The sequence below is a fragment of the Bos taurus genome, chromosome 28, assembly GCF_002263795.3.
Source record: "Bos taurus isolate L1 Dominette 01449 registration number 42190680 breed Hereford chromosome 28, ARS-UCD2.0, whole genome shotgun sequence".
NCBI classification, from domain to species: Eukaryota; Metazoa; Chordata; class Mammalia; order Artiodactyla; family Bovidae; genus Bos; species Bos taurus.
In genome coordinates, this window is record NC_037355.1 from 29,360,025 (window position 1) to 29,378,739 (window position 18,715).

General features: G+C 36.8%; 1 protein-coding gene across 4 annotated transcripts in view; it reads right to left on the minus strand.

Annotated features, from left to right (window-relative positions):
• Positions 1 to 18,715, minus strand: part of CFAP70 (cilia and flagella associated protein 70) — an 83,291-nt gene that overhangs the window by 60,062 nt on the left and 4,514 nt on the right. For all 4 annotated transcript variants that reach the window (XM_024986691.2, XM_059882539.1, XM_024986692.2 and 1 more), the window contains 5 exons: positions 13,901 to 13,999; positions 13,652 to 13,731; positions 8,542 to 8,721; positions 6,219 to 6,401; positions 3,320 to 3,414 (listed from right to left, as the gene is read on the minus strand). In XM_024986691.2, the coding sequence (XP_024842459.1) occupies positions 3,320 to 3,414; positions 6,219 to 6,401; positions 8,542 to 8,721; positions 13,652 to 13,731; positions 13,901 to 13,999 (637 nt within the window). The remainder of the gene's footprint in view (positions 1 to 3,319; positions 3,415 to 6,218; positions 6,402 to 8,541; positions 8,722 to 13,651; positions 13,732 to 13,900; positions 14,000 to 18,715) is intronic.

An 18,715-nucleotide genomic window follows, 5' to 3' on the forward strand; every position in this document is an offset into this window, starting at 1 on the left:
GTAACCGAATACTTATATGCAAAAATTCTTATTCGGTATGTGAACTTTTAAAACCTTTTCATAGTTATAAAATTCCAAAAATAATTATCCTATATTGCTAGGAGAAGCAAATTATAGTTTTTGAGAGCAGTTTGACAATACGAATCAAAAGTCTTTAAAATGTTCATAGTCCTTGACCCAGAAATTCTACTTCTAGCGATTAATTCTAAAGAAATAATCAAACAAGTACGCACAAAGTACAAAATACATTTATTTCTACTGTGAAAGTAATCCCAGTAGGACTTCCAGTGTCACCCTGGACACATAAAGAGCTTGAAAGCTGTCATTCTTGTCTTCACAACAAGAAAAAAGCTGTTCAAATAAAAAACCAATGACTTTTCTTAGATCCACCTAAGAATTAAGTTCATACGGCAAATCACCACCTTGAAATATAGAGAAACAAGCAAGTACAAAGAAGCATAGCTAAGATTAGCTTACAGGCGTCAGAAGCCACTAGAGCCAGTTTAACTGGTAGAAACACTTTAAAGATAATTGTGAAAAACTGCTGGAGACTGAGAATGAACTAACCAGAGAGTTAAAAACTGGATGCCCACTCTTAGGGAGTCTCTATACTTTCTTGGGATTTAAATCAAGGAGTTCCATCAGATTCTTATGGTGAAAACAGAAGAAAAATTATCTTAGGGAGAAAGAAGGGAAAAGTAACTGTATTACAATATGTCCAGAGTGTTCTCTGTAATAAAGGCCTGCTCTATAAGGGAAACTACATCAGAGTTTTATTTGACCCAGGGAAAGGGCAATTAGACAACTCTAGCCCTATTTGTGGCACCCCACTCCAGTACTCTTGCCTGGAAAATCCCATGGACGGAGGAGCCTGGTAGGCTGCAGTCCATGGGGTTGCTAGAGTCGGATACGACTGAGCGACTTCACTTTCACTTTTCACTTTCATGCATCGGAGAAGGAAACGGCAACCCACTCCAGTGTTCTTGCCTGGAGAATCCCAGGGACGGCGGAGCCTGGTGGGCTGCCGTCTATGGGGTCGCACAGAGTCGGACACGACTGAAGCGACTTAGTAGTAGTAGTAGCCCTATTTAGCCTTCCTCTCTCACATGAGACGAGGAAGAAAAAAAGATACACTTATGAAGTCACAACCTCGGGACTCAAACTCATTAAAATACTGAGATTTAATCACAGGATTATAGAAAACTTCCTTTCCCCAACACTACCACCATTCAACAGGATCCAGTATAATAACAGTGAATTATAAGTGAGAATCTTCAAACACAAACCCTATTTGGGAAAAAGCTCTGAGCATACCCAGAGACAATAGGGAAGGAGTAAAAGGACGCTGAAGCCTCTAGTGCTCACAGCTATTGAAAGAATTAAATACAGCCTACCTCCCAATCGGGTTAACATAAAACCTCACCCGGAAAACCCAATCACCACATTTCTTATTGCCCAAAACATAATGTCCAGCCTTCAAAAGAAAAAAACTACAAGAAATGCTAAAAGGCAAGAAAAATACCATCTGAAGAGGCAAAGCTATCGTGTGAACTAGACTCAGATATGACACAGATTTTGAAATTATCAGGTAGATAATTTAAAATAATTGATTAATATGATAAGAGCTCTAATGGAATAAGTAGAAAACATGTAAGAACAGATGGGTAATATAAATAGAGAGATGGAAATTCTAAGAAAGAATCAAAAGGAAACGTTGGAAACCAAAAACACTAACAAAAAAGAAAAATTAATTTGATGGGCTTATCAACAGACTGGACATAAACTGAGGAAAAAAATCTGTGATCTTGAAGCTACTGAGCCAATAAAAATTTTCCAAACTGAAACAGAAAGGAGAAAAAAGTTTTTAAATCACAAAAGAATATCTAAGAAATGTGGGACAATTACAAAAGGTATATAGGAATACCAGAGGGGAAAAAAGTGAGAAAGAAGCAGAAGAAATATTTGAAGTCACAATGGCTGCAAATTTTACCAAATTAATGACAGATACCACAGATCGAGAAAGCTGAGAGCACCAAGCACAATATATATATATATAAAATCTACACCTAGGTATATCATATTCAAATTGTAGAAAGCCAAAGAGAAAGAAAATCTTGAAGTCAGAGAAAAAAAAAAACTTACCTATAGAGGAACAAGGATAAGAATTATCTTGGATTTTCTTTCAGAAATCATGCAAGCAAGAAGAGAATGATGTGTAATACTTACAATTCTGAAAGAAACAAACTACCAACTTAGAATTCTGTATCTACTGGAATTATCCTTCAAAGATGAAGGAAAGATAAGACTTTTAGTCAAACAAAAATGGAAACAAGTTGTGGCCAGTAAACCTGTCATGCAAGAAATGCTAAAAGTCTTCACAGAAAAAGATATGAGGTGGGTCAGAAAATATGGATCCATATAACGACAGGAAGAGAATCAGAATGAAAAAGATTTAGGTAAAATAAATTTAAATTTTTTTCTTACTTTTAATTAGTCAAATAGATAACTGTTCAAAGTAATAATAGCAAAAAATATATCCTTAATGAAGTATCAGCAAATCAAACAGTGTACATTTATATTATACACTACAATCAAGTTGGGTATATAGAACTCTGAAATATGTAATCAATTTTTCCAAAATTCTAAAACTGTTCTAAAAATAGCCTATTAATTAAAAAAGATATATATTTTCATTCAGATAATACATACATTGATAATCCTCTATTTCTCACTTCTCCCTAATCACTAGGTCAACCAGAGATTGACAGGTAACCACACAAAACTGTGTCATGTTCTGCTTTAGTAAATAAATCCTGATCTGGTATGGGTGACAATGTGTCCAACAAAACCACTCTTTCCTAAGTCTCTTTTTCTTCGAGAGATGGGCAATGAGATGAAGGAAGGTTCTACAAAAAGGGCTAATACAGCCCGCATGTTTCCTTTTTTAATCCATGAGCAGTTGCCTCTTCCAACTTTCTGCCAGGAATGTGACCGTGCAGGCTAGAGAGCCAATGAGCCATCTTGACCCATGAGATAACCTTGTGTATGGAATGCACACATCAAAGAAGGCAGAGCAAAGAGAAAGAGGCTGCATACCTAATAGTACCTAGAGCCACCACACATACTAGGTCTGACCTTCTTTTATATGAAAGAGAAGAATCCACATGGTTAAACCACCATCACTAGAAGCCTGCTATTAGTACGTGTGGTAGAAGAGACTCTCAGATCACCTTAACTCAATTGTAAATAAACAAAAGTATAATAAAACATTTCTTCCCACAGTCCCTATTGGTTAGACATACTCCCTCCCTCTTCCTACCTGACCACTGCAGGAGGATCAAGGTAGCAGCGACTTTCCAAGTCCCAAGTAATCCTTTTCTTCATGCATTCCGCTTGGTTCCTAAATTCCCTATCCTATAAAATCATAAGACAGAGACTTTTATTCTCTCAGTATGGCATGGTTGCCTCCAGCTCCATCTGAGGGCATTCTTTTAATGGATTTGATCATAATAGTTTTATTACTACTACTATTACTACTTTAAGTATGACTACTACTAAAAACACTAACACCATCTTAAAGTTTTGAGTACTTTAGTACACAGAAGAAATTACTTATATTATCCTTTTTTCAATCCAATACTAACTGCCAAACATTCATTCACATAACCTCAATCAGTGATTCTAAACCCTGAATGCATATTAGAACTATCTGGAAGCTTTTAAAAACAAAAAATCAAAACTTGGGCATTGGTATTACTTTATTTATTTATTTTAAATTTTATTTTATTTAACTTTACAATATTGTATTGGTTTTGCCATATATCAAAATGAATCTGCCACGGGTATACATGTGTTCCCCATCCTGAACCTTCCTCCCTCCTCCCTCCCCATACCATCCCTCTGGGTCGTCCCAGTGCACCAGCCCCAAGCATCCAGTACCGTGCATTGAACCTGGACTGGAGACTCGTTTCATATATGATATTATACATATTTCAATGCCATTCTCCCAAATCATCCCACCCTCTCCCTCTCCCACAGAGTCCAAAAGACTGTTCTATACATCAGTGTCTCTTTTGCTGTCTTGTATACAGGGTTATCGTTACCATCTTTCTAAATTCCATATATATGCGTTAGTATACTGTATTGGTGTTTTTCTTTCTGGCTTACTTCACTCTGTATAATAGGCTCCAGTTTCATCCACCTCATTAGAACTGATTCAAATGTATTTTTTTTAATGGCTGAGTAATACTCCATTGTGTATATGTACCACAGCTTTCTTATCCATTCATCTGCTGATGGACATAACATCGCAGCACTGTTTATAATAGCCAGGACATGGAAGCAACCTAGATGTCCATCAGCAGATGAATGGCTAAGAAAGCTGTGGTACGTATACACAATGGTATTACTTTAAAAGTAAATTCTTATACAATTGACCTGGTTAGAGTTTGGCCACCATTGTTTTAAAAGTTTTCTAGGTGACTGTGATGAGCAACCAAGGTTGAGAACTAGTTATCCAAACTAAAATGGGACATAAAATCTAAATATCTAAAATAAAATATCTAAGTGAAAATATTAATATAAGTAAAGCATGAATTTTTAGTAATCACAATGATGAGAAAAGACACTACACAATATTTTTAACATACTGCTAGCCTTATCTCTGGGCTTCCCAAGTGGCGCTATTTAAAATATTTAGAATCAGACGCCAAAATAATTCAACCACGCACTATATAATTACTTCATCAAATGTTTCCACTAATGATTATCAGTTTGTTCAAGACACATTTGCAAATGTGTTTACAGAATTTCCTATGCCCTTGACAAACATATGTTGTAGAAAAATATGAAGGAAGGAAGGAAGGAACAGAAGGAGAGAGGGAAGGAGGGAACAAAGGAAGGAATATAAAGAATAATTTCAACAACTTAAATGTCCACCAACAGGAGACTAATTAAGCAAATTAAAGTATGTTCATACTACTTCATATCATATAGCAAGTACAAATAAAGAAAAAGAATGAGAATGCTCTTCGTATATTTATGTGGGAAAAATCTCCACGATATACTATAAAGCAAAAAAAGCAAGCTGCAGAAGTATGTGAGTATGTCACCATTTGTGGAAAAAAATGATAGGAAAAGAATACATGTAGATATTTGTGTGTATGAATACATGAAGAAAAAACACAGTTTCTGTGCTTCCAATATGATTAAGCACTTTATATAATACTCAGTTCGGAGGAGGCAATGGCACCCCACTCCAGTACTCTTGCCTGGAAAATCCCATGGACGGAGGAGCCTGGTGCACTGCAGTCCATGGGGTCGCTAGGAGTCGGACACGACTGAGCGACTTCACTTTCACTTTCCACTTTCCACTTTCATGCATTGGAGAAGGAAATGGCAAGCCACTCCAGTGTTCTTGCCTGGAGAATCCCAGGGACAGGGAGCCTGATGGGCTGCCGTGTATGGGGTTGCACAGAGTTGAACACGATTGAAGCAACTTAGCGGTAGTAGTAGTTTAATACTCAGTTAAAAATAAATAAACACTTCACACTTGAAATAAAGCAAAAATAGCATAGTCTTCCTGACAGGTTCTAGTTCTGAAAACAGCAAGACTTTGAATACTTTCTGTAAATGCGGACTCCCTAAAGAAAAACAATTTGATCCCTGCCTTTTACTTTGTCGATGTCTATAAGCCAGTCCTTCTGGAATCTGACTCCCTTGCGCCTTTTGTGAGGAATCTTTAGGAAACTTTACTTTTCTAAACGTTTTTGCTTCTGAGTTTTCCTTTGACTATGTACTTTTGCTTTATTTATGTTCATAAAAAAGTATCCAAAAAGGAACACAAGAAACTATAGTGAAGGTTAACTTTCAGGGTGATGATCGAGGAAGGAATTAGGAAGAAGAGACAAGGACGAGCAGGGAGAATTCAACTGCATATCTCTTAATGCTTTTTCAACTTGTGACTGTATCATAACCTACTCATAAATAAATAAATTGCAAATGAGATAAAGAGTAAAATATGAAGTAAATCAATTATTTTGCTTGTTGGACTTAAGTCAGGAAACATTTTAATCAGAATTTTTATAGATAATTGTTTTGACATAACTGTTTAAGAGGTAATGGGTGTGTATGAGTTACAGTGATTTACAAACTGTAAACGTGTTTTATCATATGCCAGTGCACTGAGATTGCCACCACAAACCATCTCATTCTCTCACCTCGGGGTGGTTGAGTTCCCCTTCTTCTTCCTCGTAAGGACCACCAACGATGAAACTGTCAGGAATGTTGTTGGCTCCGGGAGCCAGAATGTTGGGAATAGGCCATTTTTTGGGCCTAGGAACAGGTTCTCTTTCCCCTCCAAGCTTCAGAGTTCCGTTCTTGAAGAAGATGGGATAGTCCTTCTATAGAAATAAATACCATGTAACAGGAAATTTTGTAAAAGACTATGAAGTGGACAAAAAAAGATTACTGAAGTGTCTTTTCAATGGAATATCAGGTATTGTCTAATAGACCCTTCTGTGATTATCTGAGTCTAAAGAGGGGCTTATGTCCTTCATTTGTCTTTGTGCTATTTTATAATTCTGTAATTTATAGAAAATTGATAATAATGCAAATTATTCTTGTCCATAGATATGCACATGTATTTCGTCCAGTAAAAATATAACTGATTATTGCCCTATGGCTGATGATAAGTTTTGAATTATCAGCAAACATATTACAACTTTCCTGGTTGCTTACCAGGAAAAGGTAAGCAACCTCACCTCTGAACAAATCTGGGTCATTTGCTCAGATTCTTGTTTGAATTGGTTTAATCCCTTTATTTCATTTTATATTTATATGAGAGTCATGATGTACCTTTTTAAAAATTCTTTTACAAAACAAATGTGACAAAGGCTAAAAATATAAACATTTTTGTATTTGCAATTCATCCAAAATAAATTTGCAACAGAAAATTGGCAAAGTCTATAAATACACAATTTAGAGAAAGGCAAATTAGAAAATCCAACATTTAAATAAAAACATGCTAAATATGAATAAGTGAAATGCATATTAAAACCATGAGATATTGTTTTAAACCACAGATTGGCAGAGTCAAAGTCTGAAAATATTAAGTGTTGACAGCACTGTAAAGTTAATGATATTCTTACACATAGTTGATGGAAATGTAATTTGGTATAACTATGGAAAACAATTTTGTAGTCTATTATAAAAGTTAAAATTGGCATAACCTATAAGTCAAATATTCTAATTCTTTGGGTTTTAAGACTTCTGTGAAGGAGGGGCCTCTACAGGATAGTAGAGTAACAATCTTTGAAAATCTGCTCCTCAAAAAAAAACCCAATAATGCTAGCAAAAATTGCCAAAATTAAGGATGTCAAAACCATTCAATACGGACAGGACAGTCTTTCCAACAAATGGTTCTAAGAAGACTAGTTATTCCCATGCAAAAGAATGAGATTCATTCTTACCTAACACCATATACAAATATTAACTAAAAAATGGATCAAAGGCCAAAACATAAGAGCTAAAACTATAAAACTGTTAGATGCAAACACAGGGGGAAAGCCTCTGGACATCGTATTTGGCAATGATTTCTTGGTTATAACAAAATTAAAAAATGGGTAAATAGAACTTCATCAAAACTGAAAACTCTGGGGTATCAAAAGATACTAACCAGCGTAAGAAAAGGCAACCAACAGAATGGGAGAAAATACTTACAAATCACGTATCTGGTAAGGGATTAACAGCTAAAAAATATAGAGGACTCCCAAAATGCCAACAACAAAAAGACAAACAACTCAGGTCAGAAATGAGCAAAGGACTTGAATAGATATTTCCCCAAAGAAGATATAAAAGGGCCAGTAAGCACATGAAAAGATGCTCAGCATCTTTTAATTTTTATTTCACTAGGGAAATATAAATCAAACACATAAGGTTTGCTACTTCATACCTATTAGAATGGCTATTATGAAAAAAGAAAATAACAAGAGTTGGTAAATATTGGAGACATCGCACTGCAGGTGAGAGTGCTGATGGTGACGAGGAATTGGAGATTTCCAGACAAAAAGTGTAAAATGGCAATAAAGCAGATGAAACTAATTATGCTTTTTTAGCAAGCAATTTGAAATCTCTTTTAAGAGCCTCAAAAAACCCATACACATCATTCTATAGAAATCTGGACTAAGGAAATAACTTGCATGTAAAAGACTATAATGTAAAACACCATACAAAATTTACAATATATATGCAAAAAAGTAATCTTTGTACAAATACGACTTCCAAAAATTGTCAGTTTTTAAGTGATTTACATATTTTCCACAATAAATATGTATTTATTGATATAAATTATACATAGACTATATGTAACATGTAAACTATACAATTAACATAAATGTATAAAACAGAAGTAAACTTCATTTTTTTGAGCCTAAAAAACTCAGCTGTTAACAGAGCTTGCTTTGAATAAAATCTTAGAAGGTGAGGAAGAGATGGCCATACGAGTGTTTAAATCTGTATAAATATCGAGCTGTAAGTCTTTACCTCTCCAGCTGACGGAACTTGCATTCCAACCATGTAGTTCTGCAGCGGCCCTATCGGAAGGAAGGATTCAGGCACAGAGTAGGCAGCCTCCAATGTGACCTTCAGAAGATTGCCTCCTGAGATCTGGGCTGGGGTCAATAAGGGCTCTGCGACAAATACTTTAACTTCAAGGCTGCACTGCTATAAAAGAGTAAAATTACACAGAAATTTTAAAACACCAGAGGCCTCCCCAGGTTTTACATTATCTCATTTGAATCTCACATCACTGTTCAAGGTAAGAAGGTCAGGTTTAATTATTTCCATACAGAGGATTCAAATAACTCTTTCTAGGTCCCATAAGTTAGAGACAAAGCCAAGAAGAGAATCTTATCTCAAAGTTGGAGCCCTTTCTTTCTGAGGGCAAGTGTGAATACAAATATATATAGAAGAGGAATCAGAAAGTTTTATACTGAAATGTTATTAATAGTTGCACATGAGTGAGTGAGATTAGGGTGCTTTTATTGCCAGTCTGTATTTTATGATTATTTCTGTAATTTAAATATAGTGCTGAAAAAAATTTTATGTTTTTTATTAAATATTTGAAAATCATGTTCTTTAACATATTTCTGTTTTTCAAAGATGAAAGAGCATTTCTGGCAGCATGAAAAGCTCTAGGAATGATCTTTTTTAGTAAGGCTACCAAGATTCGGTCATAGCAAACACCCTCTTCCAACAACACAAGAGAAGACTCTACATATGGACATCACCAAATGGTCAACACCGAAATCAGATTGATTATATTCTCTGCAGCCAAAGATGGAGAAGCTCTATACAGTCAGCAAAAGCAAGACCGGGAGCTGACTGTGGCTCAGATCATAAACTCCTTATTGTCAAATTCAGACTTAAATTGAAGAAAGTGGGGAAAACCATAAGACCATTCAGGTATGACCTAAATCAAATCCCTTATGATGATACAGTGGAAGTGAGAAATAGATTTAAGGGACGAGATTTGATAGACAAGAGTTCCTGATGAACTATGGATGGAGGTTCGTGACATTGTACAGGAGACAGGGAGCAAGACCATCCCCAGGAAAAACAAATGCAAAAAAGTAAAATGGCCGTCTGAAGAGGCCTTACAAATAGCTGTGGAAAGAAGAGAAGCAAAAAGCAAAGGAGAAAAGGAAAGATATAAGCATCTGAATGCAGAGTTCCAAAGAATAGGAAGAAGAGATAAGAAAGCCTTCCTCAGTGATCAATGCAAAGAAAGAGTGAAAAACAATAGAATGTGAAAGACCAGAGATCTCTTCAAGAAAATTAGAGATATTAAGGGAATATTTCATGCAAAGATGGGCTCAATAAAGGACAGAAATGGTAGGGACCTAACAGAAGCAGAACATATTAAGAAGAGGTGGCAAGAATACACAGAAGAACTGTACAAAAAAGGTTTTCACAACCCAGATAATCACGATGGTGTGATCACTCACCTAGAGCCAGACATCCTGGAATGTGAAGTCAAGTGGAACTTAGGAAGCATCACTACAAACAAAGCTAGTGGAGGTGATGGAATTCCAGTTGAGCTATTTCAAATCCTAAAAGATGATTCTGTGAAAGTGCTGCCCTCAATATGCCAGCAAATTTGGAAAACTCAGCAGTGGCCACAGGACTGGAAAAGGGCAGTTTTCATTCCAATCCCAAAGAAAGGCAATGCCAAAGAATGCTCAAACTACCGCACAATTGTACTCTTCTCACACACTAGTAAAGTGATGCTCAAAATTCTCCAAGCCAGGCTTTAGCAATACATGAACCGTAAACTTCCAGATGTTCAAGCTGGTTTTAGAAAAGCCAGAGGAACCAGAAATGAAATTGCCAACATCCGCTGGATCACTGAAAAAGCAAGAGAGTTCCAGAAAAATATTTATTTCTGCTTTATAGACTATGCCAAAGCCTTTGTGTGGATCACAATAAACTGTGGAAAATTCTGAAAGAGATGGGAATACCAGACCACCTGACCTGCCTCTTGAGAAACCTGTATGCAGGTCAGGAAGCAATAGTTAGAACTGGACATGGAACAACAGACTGGGTCCAAATAGGAAAAGGAGTTCATCAAGGCTGTACATTGTCACCTTGCTTATTTAACTTATATGCAGAGTACATCATGAGAAATGCTTGGCTGGAAGAAGCACAAGCTGGAATCAAGATTTCCGGGAGAAATATCAATAACCTCAGATATGCAGATGACACCACCCTTATGGCAGAAAGTGAAGAAGCACTAAAGAGCCTCTTGATGAACATGAAAGAGGAGAGTGAAAAGTTGGCTTAAAGCTCAACATTCAGAAAACTAAGATCATGGCATCTGGTCCCATCACTTCATGGGAAATAGATGGGGAAACAGTGGAAACAGTGGCTGACTTTATTTTTCTGGGCTCCAAAATCACTGCAGATGGTGATTGCAGCCATGAAATTAAAAGACACTTACTCCTTGGAAGGAAAGTTATGACCAACCTAGACAGCATATTCAAAAGCAGAGACATTACTTTGCCAACAAAGGGCCGTCTAGTCAAGGCTATGGTTTTTCCAGTGGTCATGTATGGATGTGAGAGTTGGACTGTGAAGAAAGCTGAGCACCAAAGAATTGATGCTTTTGAACTGTGGTGTTGGAGAAGACTCTTGAGAGTCCCTTGGACTGCAAAGAGATCCAACCAGTCCATCCTAACGGAGATTAGTCCTGGGTGTTCATTGGAGGGACTGATGTTGAAGCTGAAACTCCAATAATTTGGCCACCTGATGCGAAGAGCTGACTCATTTGAAAAGACCCTGATGCTGGGAGGGATTGGGGGCAGGAGGAGAAGGGGACGACAGAGGATGAGATGGTTGGATGGCATCGCCGACTCAATGGATGTGAGTTTGAGTGAACTCCGGGAGTTGGTGATGGACAGAGAGGCCTGGCTTGCTGCAGCCATGGGGTGGCAAAGAGGCAGAACTGGAGGGAAGCAAAGGCAGCTACAAGTCTACTTGTAATGTTCCAGGTGAGAGATTACAAGGTGATAAAGTGTAAGAATAAAGCTAAGAAGAGAGATTCCAAAGGCACTGAGGAGATAGAAAAGGCTGGATTTGGTGTAGGGCCAATTTGCAGATTACTGTCAGAGTCCAGGTGAGCAGTCATGGAAGTAATATAGATTCTATATATGTCCTATGATTTATGAATGAGTGATGCCACTATCCAATATAAAATAAAAGGAAGATGCTAAGTTCAGTTTTAAAATGTTGAGTGGAATTTCATTATAGAGACATCAGTAGGCAATTGTAAAGTCTGACATTCTGAAATTCAGGAGAGGGGTCTGAAGAATTTAATTCAGCAGCTCAGACCCCTCTCCTGAATTTCAGAATGTCAGACTCTGCATGTGAAATTCATGGATGATACCCTTCCCCTCAAATTTATGGATGATAGCCCTCCCCTAGGAGTTGAACACAGATTAAGAAAAGAAGGTGACCAAGGACAGAACCTTCATACTAAGCAACAGATAGAGGAAAAAGAGGAGCTTCAGTGGTGAGTCAGATGGTAAAGAATATGCCTGCAGTGCAGGAGCCCTGGGTTCAATCCCTGGGTCGGAAAGATCCCCTGAAGAAGGGAATGGCAACCCACTCCAGCATTCTTGCCTGGGAAATCCCATGGACAGAGGGGTCTGGTGGGCTACAGTTCATGGGGCTACAGTCAGACATGACTTAGTACTACCACCACCACCACCAGGGGAAAGAGATGCAATGCAGGAACCTAAGAACGTATAGTTAGTGAGCTAGAAATCAGAATACCAAAGGGAGGAAAGATTTTTAAGAAAGAGAGACATTGGAGAATGTGGTATCTCTGATCAATACGTCTCTGAGAAGATAAGTGAAATGTCCCTCAGGTTTCTAATATGTATTATTGAATATGACAAGGAATACCAGATGACAAATTGAAGTCTCCTTTTCAAGGACAGGTTTATATAATTTTAGTCTCTGAGTCTTGAAAAAACTAGTATATATGCTAATACATAAAATTAGTGAGAACTCTTGTCATATATTTTTTCCTTGAGTATGTGAAACAATTAAACACAGGAATATTATGAGCAGAGGTCATGAGGACTGGCAAATCATTTGACTAACTTTTCTCCTACAGTGATTTAAAGGAAATCAACAGCACAGAGCTGGGACACTGGACCAAGGAAGGCAAATGGAGCTCAAATATCTACCTCTTTCCAGCATATGAAATGACAGAAAGATACTAAATGATTATCCTTATCATCAATAAAACAATAATGCTATAACAGCCCGAGAACAAGAAATGCCATCACCGGACTACACAGTTTTAGGAATCCTTGAAAGACAGAAAGAAAATTAAATCAGATCGACCAAAAAAAACTAGAAAAAAACAATCATATCCTACAATAAGAGGAGAGAATCACAGCAGAGGTAGGAGTGGATTGTGGCAGAATCCACAACAATCAGGAAGGATCCACCTCAATTGTTAAACAGGGAACTGCATTCAGAATAGTTGGGACAGTTAGGCCTTTCTCTCTCCTTGACTTGTGCGAAACAGAAGACAGCTGTGGTATCCGCTGAAGAGTGAGTGTGTACCTGCACAAGAGTGGTAAAAGCAGAGCCTCAAGAAGCTACCGATGCCAGGAGAAACTGTGAAACAAAGCCCAGAACACAAACCAGTGGCACAGCCTACCAGTTCATGCTTCCCCTCTTCCAGTGGTCAGGGGCAGGCTGCCATGACAGAAACTGTGTTAGGTGCCTTCATATACTACTTAATTTAACCCACCAGGACACAGTTAAAGAAGTATTTTTACGGTTAAACCTTCCCTATATATACCCCTGGGCAAAGTAACAGATATCTACTCTGTGTCCATATACCCCACCCCACCATTTAATCACAATGGTGGTCATAACTTTTGATGTGTGGACTATGAACTCCTAAGGTAGGATTCTGCCTTATTATCTTTGTTTCCCAGAACCTAGTACTACTGTGCCTGTGAAAACAAGGAAAGAAGGTGCCTGAAGAATTAAACTCAACTAAACTGAACCTTAAGTGCAGACAGTCTTGACTGAGTATCAGGCTGAAATGTTGGAGAGTTAAAACTCTGATTACCTTAACACCTGATCGAAAAGGTTCTATGGGCGAACCTGGCACAGGGTGCAGTGGTACCATTGTTTCAAACGAACTTTCTCCTGTGAAAAGAAGCCCAAGTCAAGCCAGAAAAGGAAGGGTTTTGCAGAGATAGCTGTGCTCATCTTTTCATCGCATCTCTCAAATTCATTGAGGGTATTTTTGTACTTCTCTGGAACTAAGTTTTACGAGCTTTGTTATTTCTGCTGTTGAGCAAATCACACATCTGACCTTCCAGTAGAGGAAGAAGGTCCACCGCAGCTTGACCAAGAACCATGGTCTTCTCCTCTTTCTGTTTCTTTTCCTTTGGTAAAACTTCAGTCACTGTTACTAGAAAAATCAAAACAAAGAAATGAGAACATGTCTAACTCACAAATCAGATAACCAAGGTGCAACAAACAAAGCACTGTCAAAGAAATCAAGTTAAGAGAAATGAACTGGAAACTCGAGAAGGCACCATTATTAGCGACTCCCTGTGGGAGACACTGGACCTTCTCAGTGACTTATTAAACTTTTTTCCATGCAAGTTATTTTCAAAAAGGATTTTATATCATAATCATGTACACACATAAGTATAATTTACTGGTACATATGATTATAACAAAGTTTCACGTATTATTCATCCTTACTAGCTCAAAATCCTTAGGTATTTTCTATTATGTTTCATGTATAAGAAATTACTGGTCATGACTCCCTCAATCAATTTTCAGAAAGACTAAAAATCACCATCTGTAGTTTGAAAAACACTGTTCCAGATCTTCCCATATTGCCTAGCACAGGCCTTAGCACACCTTGGAGTAATTTATAGAGCATGCAAGGTATGTACCAGTTTTTTCACTGCAGCATCATTCCTTGTATGTGTCAATATTTATTATGCAAAATTTCAAATATGTAAAAATGAGTAGCACAGATGGTAAAGAATCTGCCTGCAATGCAGGAGACCCAGGTTCAATCCCTGGGTTGGGAAGATCCCCTGGAGAAGGAAATGGCAACCCACTCCAGTATTCTTACCTGGAAAACCCCATGGACAGAGGAGCCTGGTGGGCTACAGTCCATGGGGTCGCAGAGTTGGACGCGACTAACACACACACACAGTATAATGAATATCCCTATAACCATCACAGAGGTTTAACAACAGTTAGCATATATTTGCTTCATACTTCCAAGGAAGTTACATACATCTTTACATTTTACTCCCAAATATTAAAGTATACAAATCCAAAATATTATTCTTTCCTATATAACCGCAACATCTCTATCGCATCTAGTAAATATGCATAACAGCATTAAATATAATGCCTTAATGCATCTAATGCCCAGTCTACATCTAACATTTCTTAACTGCCCCAAAATTTATTCTGTAGCTGGTTTGTCTCAAAGGCCACATGTTGCAATTGGCTGTCATGTTCTTCATGTTCTTTTCATTTACAACCGTCCCTCCTCCCACATACGTTATTTTAATATGGCACTGCTTTCTTGAAGACATCAGGACAGTTACAGAGAAAATCTCATCTTCTGGATTCATCTTTTTTCTTTCTCATTGTATTTATTTCTCAATCCTTGTTTCCTCTAAATTTAGGTTCCTCTGTCAGCATTTTTGGCAAAGTTAATACAATTTGGTAACATACTTGCCTAAATGTTACATTATTAAACTCTGTGATCTTGCTAATTGTAAAAATGGAATCTCTGCTTAATTTTATTTCTCGTATTAAATGAGATTGAACATTTTCCATATGTTTAACCGTAAGTTATGTTTATCTGTGAAATTTTCAGATCTCTTTCATATGCTTTGTGGACTTATCTATTAGGTTCTAGGTGTTTTTTTAATTGGTATATAGGAGCTCCTTAAAGGGAAAGTACAGAACAGAACTGCAAATTGTATCTCAGTTTGTGATATCTTATAGTTGCTTATGTAAAATGTATTTTGTTTTCCTTCTGTGGCTTCTGCATTAGCAAAATACTTAGATAGGCTTCACTATTCTATTTATTTAATTATGGTACATAATTTAATTTTGTACGCACATTTTATCCATCTATAATTTATAATTCAAAAGATACATAATTCAAAAAATTCAAAAAAGACACATGTACTCCCATTCATGGTAGCACTATTCACAATAGCCAAGACATGGACACAACTTAAATGTCCATTGACAGATGAATGGATAAGGAGGATACATACATACACACACACACACACACATAACAGAATATCAGACATTCATAATGAAGATTGAAATAAGGCCATTTTCAGCAACATGGATGCAACCAGAGATTACCATACTAAGTGAAGTAAGTCAGAAAAAGAAAGACAAATACCATATGATATCACTTATACATGGAAACTAAAATATGGCACAAAAAAGTGGATATATATGTATGTGTAACTGACTCTTTGCTGTATGGCAGTAACTAACACAGCACTGTAAATCAACTATATTCCAATAAAAACTTTTTAAATTAAAAAAGTCCTCATAAGTCAAGTTATAGTATATCTTTATGTGAACATTCAAAATGACAATTCTAATTTAAACATATCTCAAGGCTACTAATGTTAATAATAAAAAAGACAAAACAAAACAAAAATAAATAAATAAAATATGGCACACACGAACCTATCCATAAAACAGAAACAGACTCACAGACACAGACCACAGACTTGTGGTTGCCAAGGCAAAGTGGGTGAGGGAGAGGGATGGACTGGGAGTTTGAGGTTAATAAGTCAATCTATCAAGTTTAGAATGGATAAACTACAAGGTCCTACTGTATAGCACAGGGAATATATCTAATCTCCTGGGATAAACCATAATGGAAAAGAATATTAAAAAAGAATGCATATATGTGTATAACTGAGTCACTTTGTTGTATAGTAGAAATTAGCACTGAAGGAAAGTTACAAGGCTCAAAATAGCCTGGAGCTAACACTCCCCTTCGGGTCCTCCCCACCATTCTATGCAAAACAAAGAACTCTCAAGGGAAGGAAAAAATGGACATTAAGGTCGATTTCACCCAGCTCCTAGCTAGTCCAGCCCCTGGCCAATCTCCAAAATTCCTTGCCCCAGGCATTTAAGAGATAACTACTCTGAACAACCTTGGAGAAGAACAGGTTCTTCTTAAGTTAGGGTCTCCTTAAGACCCTAACTTTCCACATACATGCCTATTTACACTTACTCATTTCTTAGGTTAGTGCAGCAGCTCCCTAATCTGACTGCTGCCCCCTCTCGCCTCGTTAAAGGTGATCTGTTCCTGTAAAGTGCCAGTCTCCTTTTTTTTCTGAACCTCGCCTTCTCTAACTCCCTTACCTTACAAGCACAACATTATAAATCAACTGTACTTCAATAAAAATAAAGAAATAAAATAAAAAATTTAAAATCACCCTATCAAAAAAAAGGATATGGGTTAAAACAAAATAAAACAAAAAAAGACTTCCAATCCAGTACGGCAATCTTGCCTGGAAAATCCCACGGACGGAGGAGTCTGGTGGGCTGCAGTCCATGGGGTCGCTAAGAGTTGGACACGACTGAGTGACTTCACTTTCACTTTTCACTTTCACACATTGGAGAAGGAAATGGCAACCCACTCCAGTGTTCTTGCCTGGAGAATCCCAGGGACGGGGGAGCCTGGTGGGCTACCGTCTACGGGGTCGCATACAGTCGGATATGACTGAAGTGACTTAGCAGCATAGGTTTAGGGACAAACTGTTTCAGAGATAATATTATGTAGCTAGAAACTGTAAAAGTGTGAATATAGAAACTATCCATTTATTTATCCATTCATTCTTTCAACAAATATTTTTGAGCCCTTTTATATCCCAGATATTTCCAGGTGCTAGAAATTCTGAACTAAGATACAGTCTGATTTCAAAAAGTATCTCCTCTAAAAAGGAAGATAGTTAAAAACTGCAGTATGGTGAATTCTACACCATTCTACAGTATGGTGAATATACAGAAGTATAGATAGGGTTGCCAGATGCCCAATTAAATATGCATTTCAGATAAAGAACAAATAATTTTTTAGTGTAAATATGTCTCAAATAGTTTTTTGCTTTGTTTTTTTTTCCCCCTAAATCTGACAGCCCTAAATATAAGAATACAAAGGAAAACCTTCCAAACCAGCTTAGGAGACCAACGCGGCAAAGTCCAATTATATGTCTATTCATTTATGCCCATGGATTTATTTGAGGATTATCTTCATTCTTGTTTGACTGTTAACAGAATTTATTAGTTACTAAATAGTTCTTAAATAATATTTTTAGGGAAATTAAAATGAGTTGTACACATGAATAGATCAAATTATCTATATATCACTGGTCTTGCTTTCAAATTTGGGGTTCTTTTTTTTCATAAAAGAGTATGTTTACTTCTTTCTATGTTATTGCTTTATCATTATTATTTTTTTTTATTCAATTTTAATTTAAAAAAAATTATACATGTGTTCCCCATCCTGAACCCTCCTCCCTCCTCCCTCCCCATACCATCCCTCTGGGTCGTCCCAGTGCACCAGCCCCAAGCATCCAGCATCGTGCATTGAACCTGGACTGGCATCTCGTTTCATACATGACATTTCACATGTTTCAATGCCATTCTCCCAAATCTTCCCACCCTCTCCCTCTCCCACAGAGTCCATAAGCCTGTTCTATACATCAGTGTCTCTTTTGCTGTCTCGTATACAGGGTTATCGTTAACATCTTTCTAAATTCCATATATATGCGTTAGTATACTGTATTGGTGTTTGTCCTTCTGGCTTACTTCACTCTGTATAATGTATACTTATACATATACTTATACATATACTTATACTTATACATATACTTATACTTATACATATACTTATACTTATACATATACATATACTTATACACACTTATACATATACTTATACACATACTTATACTTATGTATAAGTATACTTATACATATACTTATACTTATACATATACTTATACTTATACATATACTTATACATATACTTATACACACTTATACATATACTTATACACATACTTATACTTATGTATAAGTATACTTATACATATACTTATACATA